Here is a 16,785-nt window from a genome sequence, read left to right on the forward strand (position 1 = left end):
GGATTAGAAGTTGAGTGTTAAGATCTTGAAATCGACCCGTTCAGTGATGGAGAGCCAGTGAAGCTTGATTAAAACTGGTGTGATGGGGTAGAGTTTAGTACGGGTGAGAATGCAGACACACATAGAGCAGAACAGACACAAGCAGACAGCGACTGGACACAGAGTGAAATAGTGACAGCGACTTATTTAATGACTATAGAGGGTCCAGACAGGTCACAGATCACAGGCTCCAATCCTAGTGTACATCATATGTCCTGATCCATCAGCCTGCAACTGGCCTGGCAACATCTAGAAGCACATTTAGTCTTTTATTTCATACACAGTAACATCATACATGACTGGTAGGCAGAGCATTGGTTACAAAAGCTGCACATGGCACTACACCCAGTGTTATTGTTCCCCACCCTGGAATCATAGACATTACATGACAGGAGGAGGCCAATCGGCCTGTGTTGGTGTGAAGTCCTCCACTGGAGTTACTCATCCCAACCCCTTCTCTGCTATTTCCCACCACCTTTTAACAATATTTTCCACAATTATTGATTCAATTTCCCATTCAATGAGTTAATAATGCAGCTTCTGGAGACAAGTCCTCCTTCAAACCTGAGAGACAGGGAGATAGATAGAGCAAGAGAGTGAAAGCATGTGGAATATGGAGAGACAGAAAGGGGTATGGGTGGATGGAAGCAAACAATCAGTAAAGAATCAGCAGATGGAAAGAGAGAGAAAACTGGAAAGAGATAAAGAGTACGGTACACAGAATGATGTATATTTTGGTCGGCGGGTGCTAACACATTCAGAAACCCATCACTGTGCTTGAGAGTATCCCACTCAGAGAATTCCATGCATTCCAGCTAAACTTGGAATGGAATGTGTGCAGCTCCTCGGAGAGACACATCCTGCTCACCTAACTCTGGAGAGTTCTAGGCTCAGGTTGGCAAAAGCCAAGGCTTGGGGAAGCCAAGGTGTGCATTGGTGTAACTGCTGGAATTTAACCAGCTAAAATCTGCAGCGTTTAACAGAAGCTGAGTGTGAAGAATCCCAGTTCTCAGTGAATGTTCTGCTGCTCCAAATAGCAGTGAACTGGAGTACTGCGGAGCTGACTCGCTGAGGAACTGGACTATCGAGATGTCACAGATGGTGGACATGATTCTGACGTTCAATGACAGCTCAGGCCCGGGGAGACTCTGCTTACCCCCCCTGCCTCCACTCCCCGAGATATAGTGAAAGAGGATCAGAAATAGAGCTATGGGAATAAAGAGACAGACAGCCATGAGGAGAGATGGAAAGAGAAGGAGGCTGAATGATGAAGCATGTGCAGAAGCCACTCATTGCCTATGGCCCATCACATGTGTAAGAATCTGATAATCTCTTATTTGCTAATATCATTTAATGTTGAAGCTATTGCGTGTTTCTAACATGAAAAGCGTTGGTGAAAGTTCTACTAGTGAAAGCATGAGATGCGAACCTGATTCAGTAATGGATGAGGGTCAGGTTCCCTTCTCTAGCTCCTTTTAACCTGAACAGTGACTGAACCATGGAGAGAAGTTACTGTGAACATTTCAGTGATGGATCTGGTCCTTTGCACTGAGTGGGCAGTGACACAGGGCCTCTTGCCATTGACCTGCCGCTGATTCCCGCTCAGAGAGAATGGGCAGCTCTTCAGTGATACACCAGATTAGCCAAATGACAGCAGGTCACAAGCAACCTGGTGCCCGCCAGCACATTGGTGTCAGCTGGGCTCAGTTGGCAGCACTTTTGTCTGAGTCAGAGGTTGTGAGTTTCTAACCCATGTTGGGATTTTGAGCTCACAGTCCAGGCTGACACTTTAGTACAGTGCCCGGGGGGAGTGCATTGCTAGCATTAAAGGTCCAATGGCAGAAGGGAGTTTCACTCAGCCAACAAACCCCAAATAAAATGTATTCACTTCATGGCTGTTTGTTGCTGTGTGTAATTTGGTTATTAAAAAATATACGGTCACGAGATATTACAGTGAAACCTGTAAAAGTGCTTTGGGATGTCCTAATGTGAATGGCTCTGTTTCAAATGTTATTATGGGAACGATGACTGCAAAGATTTAAACTAACTGGAATGAGGAGTTATCTGACTCAAATCACTGAGCACGTGTAAGAATGTAACAATGGAGTGAGTTGTCCTCTCTGTTTGTCCGGTGGGAAGGCTGAAGTTTTCAGTGTGTGAATTGTCCGGTGAAGCCTCTTTCTCAATGGTTCAGTCACGGCAGCAATGGCTGAAAGTTGAAGGAACTGCAAGAATGAAAACAAAGAGAAGAGATGAACATTTTGGTGTGAAACATCCCCAGTACCTGGGGTGGGCCTGGCACAGTTGGTAGGCCCAGGCCTCGGAGTTAGTAGGTTGTGATTGAAGCCCCACATAGAGGGTTTGAACGTTACAGTTTAGGCTGATGTGTCATTGCAGCACTGGGGCTGAAAATCCCCAGATAAAACTCCATGGCTGTTTGTGAGATATTATTCTGTGCAAATTAGCTCCCGTTTTCATTACAACAATAACAACTTGCATTGATAGATTGTCCTTCATGTGGGGTAGCATCACAAGCGCTTACTGCACTATGGAGTCCTGTAGCTCAGTGGTTAGAGCACCCATCTCCAAGCAAGAGTCCTGGGTTTGATTCCCAGCAGGGCGCAACCTTGGGCAAGTTTCCTTACTCCACACCTGATAATAATCCCTCAAGAAAGAAACAACAATAATTTGGTCACTTCAATCCACAACTGTTTGTGGGACGCTGCTGTGCACAATTGACTGCCGTGTTTTGCCCACAAATATACAGTCAATTCACTTTATTGTATTTTCTGTGAAGTGCTTTGTGATGTCCAGAAGCCATGAAAAGCGCTATATCAATTGCAAGGATTATTATTATCATTATTACTGACAGTAATTCCTCTGAAAAGCTTTGAGTCGTCCTCCTGATGTGAAAGGCATCGTATCAATGTGAGGATTATAATTACCTGTAATCCTTTATCTTTAGATATCAATGTCATCTGACATGTCTTTAGTCGCTTCGTCCATTCCCTGATTCACTGTGTACTCAATCATCTTTTTCTCTTCTACAGACACAGGAGGGAGCACGGCCTCCAGGTTTTCATTGATTGTCTTGACTCTGCTCTCCAGGTTCCTGCTGTACTCCTCCTTGTTCCGAATTATCAGCTCCTGTATCCCTTTGGAAGCCTTGTCACAGTCACTATGTAACTTATTACGTTCAACGTCAAATTTATTCCCATCTTTTGTTGGATCCAAAGCGATGAGTCTTCCCAAACTGCTCACTCGATCCATCAGAAACTCACTAGATATTTCTACGTAGGAATCAGAAATCATATGGACCATGTTGATGATGTTAGTAGCCTGAAACGCTTCTGTATAGATCATATCTTTCATGAAAGAGGCCATAGAATATAGAGGAAGCTCGGAAGCCGTCTCAGTGTAGGAGACAAAATTCTTGACAGACTCAAGACAAAGTTTAATCAGATTGCATAACATCTGGAAGAAACAAATCATCTTGGCCCACTGCTCTTTAACTTTCCCCAAGGCATCAAGTCCTTTCATGAGGATCTGAATGGTTGTCTCAAAGTCTATTTCCTTCAGTTCACACCTCCTCATCCCAGCCAAGATTTCTGCCAGTTCCTTGTTGCTTCTCATCAGGTTTTGGAAGCTCTTTTCGTAACTTTCCTGTGATTTCTGGAACATCGATGTCGTCTGTTGGATTTTGAACCTGGCGTTTCTTACAGCTGCAGTACCAGCGCCTACCCGGCCAGTGCTTTCCTCGCTGTCTGCCTTTGCCATCTGTGGTGGTTGGACATTTAACCCGGAAGAGTTATTCGCTGCTGCGCAGTAGGTGCTGAACTTGCGCGCTTTGTTACAGACTGGATTTATCTGCGAGATGATCTTGCTCATCATCTTCTCATCCTCTGGGTTATTGTTCAGGTTATCAAACTCGCTATAAACCGAAATGGCCTGGTTGATCAGCTCCATGGCCCTCTGTTTAGGCTGACTGTCTTCCTCCTGTTCAAATTCACTTTTCAGTTTGACTAATTGACCCTTCGCCCAGTCTGTATTCAAGTCCCCAGTTTTCTGGTTAATCACAAGTTTCATGTCGATTTTCTGATCCTTGGTCACTAAGTCTTCAAGAGGGGTAATCCAATTCAAAACCTCATTGCCTTTGTTCAAGATTTTGACTGACTTTAGTAAGTCATTGCCAGAGAGCGGTGGCGAATGGGGTCCATTTGATGTGCTATCAGAGACTCCTGCGAAGCCTTTTATAATGGATGGTAGTGTAGAGGTGATGGTGTTGACAGTATTCAATAATCCGTCAACAAAATTCATTCCTAGAACTTCCCAGCCACTGGGCATAGAATTAAGTGCTGATTTGTAATCTTCTTGGCATTGTTCCATCTGTTTCTTCATTAACTTCTCCTGATTCAGTGTCATTTCTTTCATTGCTTTTGCGGACTCTTCTTTGACTTTATATTCTTTCATTTTCATTTTGACCTCTTCCAGGCTCTGCTCATGGGCACCTCTTGAGTTAGTGCAGGCCTCCAACAGCTCATTGACCAGAACCATCACTGCATTAAACTTGGTCTCCACAGATGTTGCCAGACTCAGGCAGGACTCTGCCGATGAGCTAACATTCCTCAGTACTTTAGGGAGGAGTGTGTGAATCATGTCTTTATTTCCTTGCATTAGGATCCTCACCGAGTTCTTTATATGGTTTGGAATGGTCAAAGAGTGAAGCCGTATGCCATCCATGTTCTTGTGGGCTTCGTTGAACGCCTCCCACCCTTGGTTGCTGACTTGCACCAGACAAGCACGGAACGACTGGGGGTATCTAATGTACTGGTAGCCATCTTTGGGCATGTTCTGATCGATGGGAAAGTCATCCTTTGCTGAAATGAATATCAATTCACCTAAAATGGACACAGCGATGGGTGCTGGCATCAAGAACTCTTCCCAGTTGCTGTAGGGCTTCATCATTAATGCCGTGTCTTGTCTGACATTGTCAGCCTTGGAGATCTTTCTCAGGGTGTTGTTGATCATGGCCACAGTGTTAGTTTCAGTTGTCATGGTGTCCACTTGGTCACTGCAAATAAACAGTTTTGTAAAACTGTCAACAAACAGCAATTGTATTTATAGCGGTGCCCTGGGGATAGAGCTTGGACCTTGGAAAGAAAAGAAGAGTTGGAGATGGGATGGCAGTGATGGGTCAAGGGAAGATTTTTGAGAGTGGGGGTAATGACAGCTATTTTTAAGGAGGTGGGAACGGTGACAGTGGCCAACGAGAGGTTGATGTCGGTTCGGGGCAATGAAGTGGAGCTGGGCTGTAGGGATGGGGCCAAGGGAGTGGTGGTGGGATTCATTTGGGAAATGATGAAAGTGAAGGTATAGGAAATTGGATGGGAGCGGAGGGGGGTNGGGGGAGCTGATGCTGAGTGAGGAAAGAGCTTCAATTGAGAACATGGGGTGGGTGGGGAGGGAGGAATGTCTGATTACGTGGAGAGTGAAGCGGAGCCTTATGCATGCACACTGATCGGCCTTGAATCAGCAAACGCAGAGCTCCATGTGAGACAGTCACAGGAACCTAATTCCCCACTCGTCATACGTATTCACCATCTGCATTACCAAAGGACCACATGCCCAATACAGAACAGTGAACAAGTACATAAAACAAGGCTTTGACCAACCATCATGGCATCAGGCAATCCAGACAGCCCAACTAAATGCTATTTACTGACAAGGACTGAGCAGAACTTCCAGATTCTCCAATTTTGCAAAGGAAATCCTGAAATAGAACCAAAGGACATGGGCTCCAAATTCGATTTGAAACCACAGACATTGAATGGGGGAGATCAGGCAGAGTGAATTGAGGGTTTATGTCTGATTCATCATTTTCTTAAAAAGTGATTGATAATTCAGTTACAGTGTTAATACTGTTTGACTTTATAACAGTTTATATTCTAATAAATGGGTTCTGTGTTGAAACCTGTTGTGTTGTGCAATTCATTGCAAAGGATATGTTTTGTGCACACGAGGTACAGCAGTGTGCAGAACTGGATATGGAAAGAAAGGTTATTATAGCTTTTATGCATGGATTAGACATGGTACAGAAAGCTGGCCTTAATGTCACCAGCCAACTCAGTACTTATTTGTTATCAGTTATATAAAATCCGACTTGTACTTAACTTTGCATAAGACATATATGATAAACCCCTCTATTACCCTCTCCTACACCCCTCTATTTCCCTCTCCTATACCATTCTATTGCCCCCTCCTACTCCCCTCCATTACCCTCTCCCACATCTGTCTGTTAGATTATAGAAGTTGTAGTCGAATAATAATAAAACATTAATGAACAAATGTAGAATGGAGAAAATACTGATGGTCATGGGACAGGACACATCTGGTTCTCTCTGGTTTTGAAGGAATAACAAGATAGCCTTGAAAAAGGGCACGAGGTCACCACTTGTCAGGGTATAACCAAACCCACATTTCTGTAGCAGTAACGGACCAAAGTACCGGTCGACACAGGATCTCAGCTTAACAATATGTCTCTACATTCTAACAGGGACTGCCAACTAACAGAATAGCGAACTAACGAGTAAGTTGTTTAAACTGGAGGACTTTGGTACCATCCTGAGATGTTGATAAGAGATAACCAGTCACTTAAAAGGAACGTACATAACAAAATAAATAAACACCACGTACAGACCTAAACTGATCAATCTCCTATCTTATTCAGGACAAAGAGAAGACCTCATCAATCAGGCTGGCACCAAGCCAAATGATTGATTAACCTGAGTACATGGCAGTACCAGAAGTAGGGAGGGAGGCCCTAGGAAAAGACACTAGAGAAAGAGTATTACTAGTCCATCTCTAAGAATGAAAGGAAGGACAGGAAGGTTCCCGAGTGAGAGAGAGAGAGACCAGAGCTGCGGGGCACCTTTCAGGAGAAAAAGAAAGGTGTCCCATGAATGTCTGCAAAGACTGGTAGTATGATGTGTTAAACAATTATAGCATAATGCAAGTTGTGTTCTGATCTAGTCCACCTCTAAGAATGAAAGGAAGGACAAGAAAGTTCCCGAGAGAGAGAGAGAGAGAGAGAGACACCAGAGACAAAAGGTCCCTTTAAGGAGAAAAAGAAAGGGGTCTCGTGAATTTATACAAAGACTGGTAGTATGATGTGTTAGACATTTATAGCATACTTATTAATGTAAGTGGTGTTCACTTTGTTCATAATAAACCTTGCTACACACCATATTTGGATTGTCGAGTCATATTTCCTAACCACGGGATCGGAAATCCCAACACCTCTATTCCCCTCTCCTACACTCCTCTATCACCTTCTCCTAAACCCTTCTCTCCACCCCTCTTTACCATCTCCTAAACTCCTCAGTTACCCTCTTCTCAACCCTTCTTCCCTTTTGTGTATAAAGTTTCTCTTAAATAAATTGATGCTTTTTCCTTCAACCGGAGACCTGCAGCTCAGTGGTAAGAGCACTCGCCTTGCAAGCGAGACACCTGGGTTCAATTCCAGGTAGGGTGAAACCTTGGGCAAGTTTCCTTACTCCACACACCTAATAATAATCCCTCCAAAGCAAAGAACAATAATAAATTGGTCATTTTCAATCGACGAATGTTTGTGGGACACTGTTGTGGGCAATTGGCTGCCGCGTTTCGCCCACCAATATACGGTCAATTCACTTACAGCATACTCTGTGAAGCGCTTTGACACGTCGAGAAGACGTGAAAAGCGCTATATCAAATGCAAGGATTATTTTTATATTATTATAGCCATGGCATCCAGGAGCGAGTTCCACTCATTCCCTTCACCACCCTCTGCATGAAGAAATTCTAGATACTAAATGCTCTCGTCTCTCTTGATGTGAAAGGTGCCATTCACCATCTTATATTTTTGCCCATTGGACTCACCCACATTCACTCTCTGAGATTATGTGAGCAGAATGTGTCTCTCTGGGGAAAGAGTGTTCATTCCTCCCACGTGCACTACAGGGATATGTGGACTCAGTAGATCACAAGCTTGGTTTGGATGAAGAAGGCACTTCAGTCCATCCAATCTCATCCTTGTTCTCTCTCACTCTGATTCTCCCCCTCTCTCTCTATCTGGTTCTTTTGGTCATCCTCCTACCCCACCCCCTTGCCCTCAACCCCCTTAACTCCAATCCCCAGCACAGTGCAAATCCTTCACTGTCGAATACTTTAGGACATCCTCCCGACATGAAAAGCAAAATATAAATGCAATTTATATTGTTTATATTTCGTTAAAATTCTGTTTTTCTTGCAGCCTTCTTAAACCTATCAATCTTTCCACTTCCTCCACTCAGCGGGCACTAGCCTTGCCCCCGCCCTACCCGCTCCACACTGCCGAGTCAGGATTACAACCTATCTGCCACACTCTCTGGGACTGTATCCCAGAGTCCCTATGAATCATTCCTCTCTCACTTCCTTCAAGATCCATTGCAAGATCTTCTCTATAGCTGCAGCTTCAATATTTTTCCCTTCCCAACTCTCCCAAATCTAACCCCCAACTCAGTGCAACTGTTGAAGTCCCAGTGCCTTGTGACATGCTCCTGATGTGAAAGGCACTGTATAAATGCAATATCTTATTGTTCTACACTATTGTCCAGTAGTCCCAGGTCAGCTATAGCACAGATAGATAATAGTAATAACAAACCTTGTATTTAACAAAGCAACTTTAACATTGGAATGATCTTCCAAACCACACAATGTGTAGTGTAGTGACTCTGTATTGTGTGGGTGTACATGGCCCACAGGTCATCTGCAGCGTGGTTTAGAGGTAGAATAGGGCTCTCTGTCTGTCCACAATCTGAATCATCATAACAGACAGAATAACTCTTCTTCTGCACTGTCCAGCCACACTCCCGGGGCAAGGAAAGAGACAGAGTCATGCTCCGTCTACACTGTCCATCCACACTCCTGCAACAGGTTAGAGAAGAGCTCCCTCTAGACTGACCAACCATACTCTCAGGCCAGGGTTAGGCATGGAGGAAAGATATCCCTCTACACTGTGCATTCCCCAGGCCCAGGTCAGGGTTACAACGACAACGTGCACCTATATAGCACCCTCCACACAGGTTAGAGTGTGAGGATCTTGAAGTCGATCGTTCGGTGATGGGAAGCCAGTGGAGCGTGGCCAGAACTGGTGGGATGGGGGTATGGAGTTTGGTCCGGGTAACTATGTGGGCAGCAGAATTCTCAATGAGCTGGAATTTTTAACAGTGGAGTGGGGGAGACCGGCGAGGAGTGCGTTTGAGTAATCCAGGAGGGAGGTGACAAATGCTTGCACGAGGGTTTCGACTGCATTTGAGGTAAGGTACGGAGCATATAGATGTGGAAAAGAAGGCAGCCAAGGATGGAGCCCTGGTGTACCCCGCAGGTGACCGATGACCAGCAGTTGGGTGGGCCAACGCAGCAAGTGGGGAACTTCATGTGAGTGATTGAGAGGGAGGAGGGAGAAAGTGTGCAAAAGATTGTAATGAGGTGGGGAGTTGCAGGAGCTGTGGCAGAGGGAGAAGGCGGTGTGGATGGATTGGGTGAGGTGGAACAGGACCAAGTTGGGGGGTGAGAGGGAGATCAATGCAGTCGTAGATGTTTTCAAACTTTGAGGTGAAGAAGTAAAGGTCATCTACACACTTAGCATTTGATGTGAGGATAAAGGCGCCTTGAGGGGTGGCATGGAGGACTTGATGGACAATGGAAAACAGTGTCATTGGGTTGTTTTTGGCCTCCAGGATGACTTTGGAATAAAAGTTAGTTTCAGGGAGAGGCTGTAGGTGCGGAGGTCGAGCCACAGTTGGCAGTGAATCGGGAGACCAGATATCTGCCATCTGCGCTCAAGAGTCAGGGTTTGATTTTAAGTGAGCGGAGATGACTGTTTTGTACCAGGGGGAGTGAGTGGATTTGGAAAGAGCCTTGGATTTCATGGGAGCCAGGGAATTGGAGGTTGTGGAGAGACAGTCATTCAGCAGCTTGATGACTGCATCAAGATCACTGCGGGTTAGAAATAGAGTAATTCACCCTCTACACTGTCCGTTCCCCAGGCCCAGGTCAGAGTTAGAGACAGAGTAACACACACTCTACACTGTGCGTCCGGCATGCCGAGCTCTGTAGAAGTACTTATGTGCGTGTTCAACAACAACATAAACCTTTCCCTGTTCACTGGCACCATTCCCACTCCTCTAAAAATGGCCAGCATCTCTCCTATATATGGAGTCCTGTAGCTCAGTGGTTAGAGCACTCACTTTGCAAGCGAGAGACCTGAGTTCAATTCCAGGCAGAGGGCGAAACCTTGGGCAAGTTTCCTTACTCAACACATCCAATAATAATCCCTCCAAAACCAAAAACAATAATAAATTGGTCATTTTCAATCCATGACTGTTTGTGGGACATTGCTGTGCGCAATTGGCTGCCACGTTCGCCCACAAATATACAGTCAATTCGCTTTACAGTATGTTCTGTGAAGCACTTTGGGACATCTAGAAGACGTGAAAAGCACTATATCAAATGCAAGGATTATTATTATTATTATTATCCTTAAAAAACTCTCCCTGGACTCATCTCTGCTCTCAAATTATTGCCCCATCTCCAACTTCCCTTTCCTTTCCAAGGCCCTGGATCGAGTCATTGCTTCCCAGCTTCCCTCCTTCCTCGCCCACAGCACAGAAACAGCCTTGGTTAAAGTGACAAATGACATTATGTCCATCTGCAACCAGGGCTTCCTCTCTCTCCTTGTACTCCTTGACCTCTCTGCTGCCTTCGATACCGTTGACCACTCTATCTTTCTCCACCGCCTCTCCTCTCACCTCAACCTTCATGGTTCTGTCCTTGAATGGTTCAGATCCTTTCTCTCACACCACCTCCACTTCATCTCCACAAACCGCTTCTCCTCAAACCCCCACACAATTTCATGCAGCGTTCCTCAGGACTCTTTCCTCAGTCCCCTCCTCTTCAATATCTATATGCTACCTCTGCAGATATGGGGTCAACTTCCATATGTATGCAGATGGTACCCAACTCTATCTCTCTGCCTCCACCCTCGACTCCAGGACCACTGCTGTCCTGACAGAATGTATGTCAGACATGAAGTCCTGGATGGAGACAACTCTCTACAGTTGAATGTCAATAAGACCGAGGCCCAACTGATTGGCTCCCATCGGCGCCTCCACATCTCAGGCACTAACAGCATCACCATCCAAGGAAGCACATTCCACCTCACTGAGTCAGTGGAGAACCTTGATGTTTTGTTTGAGCCTCAACTATCCTTTCGAGCCCACATCTGTCCCATGGCCCGCTCTGCCTTCCCCCACATCCTCAACATCTCCAAGCTCCGCCACTGTCTCCAAACTCCGTACCTCCATCCCACCAGTCTTGGCCATGCTCCACTAGCCTCCCATCACCGAATCGACTTCAAGTTCTCACACTCTCACCTGTGTGGAGGGTGCTATATAAGTGCACGTTGTTGTTGTAACCCTGACCCCGTCCTCCTCAAATACCCGTCCAATTTTTTATAAGTTTTTATAAGTATCCTCAACATCTCCCAGCTCCGCCATTGTCTCACACTGCAGGCCGCCGAGATCCTCATTCACACATTCATGAGATCCAAGTTTGACTACGTAAACTTTCTGCTTGTCGGCCTCTCCAACTCCTCCCTCCATGGGCTGCAGATCATCCAGAACTAACTCTGCAGCCCATGTCCTCTCCGGCACCAGCCTCTGTGACCCTGTCACACCCATCCTCACACAACTCCACTGGCTTCCCATCACACAGAGGATACAGTTCAAGAACCTAGTCCTCACCTACAAAGCCCTCCATGGCTTTGCTCCCCCCTACCTCTGGAACCTCCCAAGCCCTATCAACCTACCCACACACTCCGATCCGTGGGCTCTGGCCTGCTTCAAGTACCCCACCTCGCCTGCCCCACTATTGGATGCCCAGCCTTCAGCCACTCTGCCCCATCCTCTGGAACTCCATCCTGCAGTTCCTCCACCTCAACCCTGAATTGCCTCCTTCAAGATCCGTCTCAAGAGTCTCCTCTTCAACTGCACCACCTTCAGCCATCCTCCTACGCTCCCTGCCCTCCACCCTCCCTTATTCCAACCCCCAGCTCAGGTCCAAATCCCTGACTGTCCAGCGCCTTGGGACATTCTCCCAATGTGAAAAGCACTATACAAATGTAATTTTGTGGGGAGGACATCCCAAGCCACTGGATAATCAGGGATTTGCAGCTGAGCCGGAGATAGCGGGGGTCACAAGATCACGGAGCCCGGTGCAGGAATGGACATGAGCTGCAGAGTTCTGAATGATCTGCAGCTTGTAGAGGGAAGGGTTGGGAAGGCCGACAAACATGGAGTTGCTGTAGTCAAGTCCAGGTGTGACAAATCCATGGATGAGGTATTTGTCAGCCAAAGGGGAGAGGCAGTGGCAGAGCCAAAGCGAAGAGGAAGGCAGAGCGGGTCATAGCACATATATGCGGTGGAAAGTACAGGTCAAACAAGAGAGTATCACTGTTACAACTGACATCTGACTATCCCTAATGCGGGGTTGATGTACACGCTTACAGACGGGACATGTTTACGAGTCAATACTTCGCTCTGTAATTATTTCCAAATAGCAAGCACAACATGAATATGACTTATTTAGATGTTAATGTGATTCTAAGTACGTTTACTAAACATATTTGCACATTGCCCACTTGTGGAGGGACAGTGTGCAAATATGTTAAAAAAAACCTTGGGGCCGCAATGGGCCCGAGGGCCACAGTTTGCTCAGAGCTGCTGTAAAGTGTGTTGTATGTAGGTTTGTAGGTGAATGTGGCTGACAATTTATGCCCTGCAACAGCTGACAAACAGCCAGAAGTGAATGACTAATTTTATTTGGGGGATGTTGGGCAGGACACCAGGAAAAACTCGATTCTCTTTTTGAAGTTTGCCATGGGATCTTTAACATCCACCTGAACAGGTACTTGGGCATTGGTATAACATCTCATCTCTAGACTAGACCAGGGTTGTTGAACCTTTTGGCTGCCGCAGGCTGGATTTTCTATTTGAGAAAGGTCTGTGGACCGCTTTCAGCTTGCGCAAACTGGTGGCCTGCTGGTGGGCCTCTTCTTCAACATCTACAGGCTGCCTTTCGGTGACATCATCCATAGACATGGGGTCAACTTCACATGTATGTGGACGACACCCAACTCTACCTCTTTGCTTCCACCCTTGACTCCAGGACCACTGCTGTCCTGACAGAATGTCTGTCAGACATCAAGTCCTGGATGTGAGCTAATTTTCTTCAGTTGATCGTCCGCAAGACCGCGGCCCTCTTGACCGGCTTCCGTCAATGCCTCCATATCTCAGGTCTGACAGCATCACCATCCAGGGCTGCACACTCCACTTTATTAAGCCAGTCCGGAACCTTGGCATCTTGTTTGACCCTCAACTATCCTTTCTGGCCCACATCTGTGGCATGACCCGTTCGGCCTTTCCCCACCTCCACACCATCACCCGGCTCCACCACTGTCTGACAGTGCAGGCCACCAAAACCCTCATACATGCATTCATAACATTGAGGCTTGACTTTGCAAACTCATTCTTTCGGCCTCCCAACTACCTCTTTGACTTTCTAAACCCCTACCATCCTGCCTGCTCCCCCTGCTCAGCAGGCTCTGGCCTGCTTCATATTTCCTGCCTCACCCGCCCAACAATTGGTGGTTTCTGCCACTTTGCCCCTGCAGTCTGGAATTCCATCCCTATTCCCTCTGCCTCGCCCCCTCCTTTTCCTTCTTCAAGAACAATCTCAAGAACCTCCTCTTCAACCGTGCTTTCAATCATCCTGCCTAACCGCGCCTTCCACCTTCCACAATCCTGACCCCAGGTCGTATCTGAAACACTGACTGTCCAGTGCCTTAGGATGTCCTCCCAAAGTAAAAGGCACTACACAAAAATAATTTTGTTGTTGTTGTTCATCTGGCCCAAGACCAACATTCCATCTTCAGCTCCATGAGGAAGTCCCAAGGTGCTGAACTGTCAGAATTTGCACCTGTGCTGTAGGTTGGGATCAGGAGGGGTGGAGAGCAAGGGTGTAGGAGTATGGGTAGGAGGGTGACCAAAGGCTTCGTAGAAGAGGAGAATCTTGAGACGGGCCTTGAAAGAGACAAGGAAGGGGCAAGTTGAAGAGACTGTGGGATGGAGGTCTAACATGGTGGATAAGAAAAGTATCTCTGAATGTCATTTATGTGGACTTCCAGAGGCATTTGATAATGTTTTGCACAAGAAGTTATCAGCAAAAATGAAAGTGCATGGAATCGGAGGTAACCTTGTGACATGATTGGTAATTGTTTGGGAGGCAGGAAATGAGAGTAGGGATAAAAGGAACATTCTCTGATTGGGGGAACATGACAAGTAATGTTCTCCAGGGGTCTGTATTAGGGTCTCAGTTTTTCACCATTTATATATGACTTGGATGAAGGAATAGAGATTGATATCCAAGTTTGCAGATGATGCAAAGTTAGGAGGTACAGTAAATTATGAAGATAGAAGCACGAAGATACGAATGGACTTAGATAGATTGAGTGAATGGGCAAAACTGTGGCAACAAAAACATCAACAACTTCCTCTTATGCAGCACCCTCCATGAAGGATAGTTTCTCAGAATGCTTAACAGTGGCGAAGCCTGAGTGAACTCCAGGGGGAGTTGGGAGGTGACCATTAGCATGGTCGAAGAGGAAAGTTTTCAGGCATGATTTGAAAGAGGGGAGAGAGGTTTACATTAGAGAAGGTGCAGCAGCAATTTGGTGAAATGATACAATGCAAAACTACATTTGTACAGTTCCTTTCATGTTGGGAAGACGTCCCAAGGTGCTGGACAGTCAGGGATTTGGCCTTAGCAGGGGGAGTTGGGATCGGGGATCTGGAGGCTGTGGAGGGTGGTCGATGAAGAGGGACTTGAGAGGTGCCTTGAAGGAGGCAATGGAGGGAATGAGGCAAAGGGGATGTGGGATGGAATTCAAAGTGTGGTTGTGGGCAGAGAAGTTGAAGGCCTGACTGCCGATGGTGGGGCGGGCCGGCGATGTTGTGGAACAGGCCAGAATCCACTGAGCAGAACAAGCGCACAGGTCGGCATGCAGTTAGCAGGTCAAAGAGGTAGATAGGAGAAAGTTCGTGGAGGGCTTAGGAGGCGAGGATGAGGATATTGTGCCTGGGAGCCAGGGGAGCCGGCCGAGGGTGGAGGTGCTAGGATCACAGAGCTCAGTGTGGGAGAGGACATGAGCTGCAGATTCCATGCACTGAATAATCTGTAACTTGTAGAGGGAACAGTTGGGAAGACGGATATGCAGAGAATTAGCATAATCGACCCTGGATGTGATGAAAATGTGGATGAGGATCTCGGTCTCAGTAGCCTGAGGGGAAAGACAGTGACTGAGCCATGCGATGTTGTCTCTGTGTTATGGGCAGCATGTAAAACTAACTGGAGTGGTTCATTGAGATATTGAGATGCCGTCAGGCGTGGAGGGTGCTATATAAATCCAAGTTGTTGTTGTTGTTATTGTCGGGGGAGGAAAGAGCAAAGGAGTCCTGTAGCTCAGTGGTTAGAGCACTCGCTTTGCAAGTGAGAGACCTGAGTTCAATTCCAGGCAGAGGGCGAAACCTTGGGCAAGTTTCCTTACTCCACACAGAGCCTAATAATAATCCCTCCAAAACAAAAAACAATAATAAATTGGTCATTTTCAATCTACGACTGTTTGTGGGACATTGCTGTGCGCAATTGGCTGCCGCGTTCACCCACAAATATACAGTCAATTCACTTTACAGTGCGTTCTGTGAAGCGCTTTGGGACGTCCGCACGACGTGAAAAGCGCTATATCAAATGCAAGGATTATTATTATTATTATAAAGCTGGCAAGCAACAACTTGTTCCAGGATATTGATGTATGGTTGCTTTCAATTAACTCAAAAACATTGGAGAATGCGGTTTTCAATGGGGAAAACTGGTTTGTGTCACAAAAGGTGGGGGACCAACAATGATAGGTTGACAAAATAAACTTGATTGACTTTAATTGAACTTGATTGGGATAAATTTCCATATGTATCCGGATGACACTCAACTTTATCTCTCTGCCTCCACCTTCAACTCCAGGACTACTTGTGTCCTGACCGACTGCCTGTCCGACATCAAGTCCTGGACGAGGGGCAACTTTCTCCAACTCAATGTCAGAAAGACTGAGGCCCTCCTGATTGGCTCGCGCCAGCGCCTCCGCTCCTCGGGCACTGGCAGCATCAGTCTTAAAATCTGCACACATCTCACAGACTCTTTCTCTGTGTGCATAGGATTCAGTTTCCTTGTTATTTATGCCTGAGTTCAACTTCCAGAACAGCTAAATACACAACAACAACAGCTTGCTGCGTGAAGGTAGTTTTGGGGGTAGTGGCTGAAATCGCGGCCACCGATGGTGGAACGGAGGTAACAAGGGACTTGCAGGAGGTCGGAGCCAGTCGAGTGGAGGAAGAGTGATGTGGGTTAAGCAGGTCAGAGAGGTGGAGAGTTGCCAGGGGATGAATGGATTTGAAAACAAGTATGAGGATCTTCAAATCGATCCATTTGATGACAGGGAGCCAGTGGAGCCGGACTAGAACACCTCACAATACAAAGTTATATTTACATTGCGCCTTTCATATCGTATTTCACGCAGATATTTTCTCCCTGGAGAAGGCTGTTTAACTCTTCATGTCT

General features: G+C 46.4%; 1 protein-coding gene across 1 annotated transcript in view; it reads right to left on the bottom strand.

Annotated features, from left to right (window-relative positions):
• Nucleotides 1-164: 164 nt before the first annotated feature.
• The window catches only part of LOC121848556, a 35,465-nt gene continuing 18,844 nt past the window's right edge, over nt 165-16,785 (bottom strand). The window contains exons 2-3 of the mRNA XM_042333212.1: nt 2,985-5,110; nt 165-2,264 (exon numbers count right to left, since the gene is read on the bottom strand). Coding sequence (XP_042189146.1) covers nt 3,001-5,094 — 2,094 coding nt within the window. The 5' untranslated portion in view covers nt 5,095-5,110 and the 3' untranslated portion in view covers nt 165-2,264; nt 2,985-3,000. The remainder of the gene's footprint in view (nt 2,265-2,984; nt 5,111-16,785) is intronic.

This window comes from Callorhinchus milii, unplaced genomic scaffold (genome assembly GCF_018977255.1).
Source record: "Callorhinchus milii isolate IMCB2004 unplaced genomic scaffold, IMCB_Cmil_1.0 Scaffold3, whole genome shotgun sequence".
NCBI lineage: Eukaryota > Metazoa > Chordata > Chondrichthyes > Chimaeriformes > Callorhinchidae > Callorhinchus > Callorhinchus milii.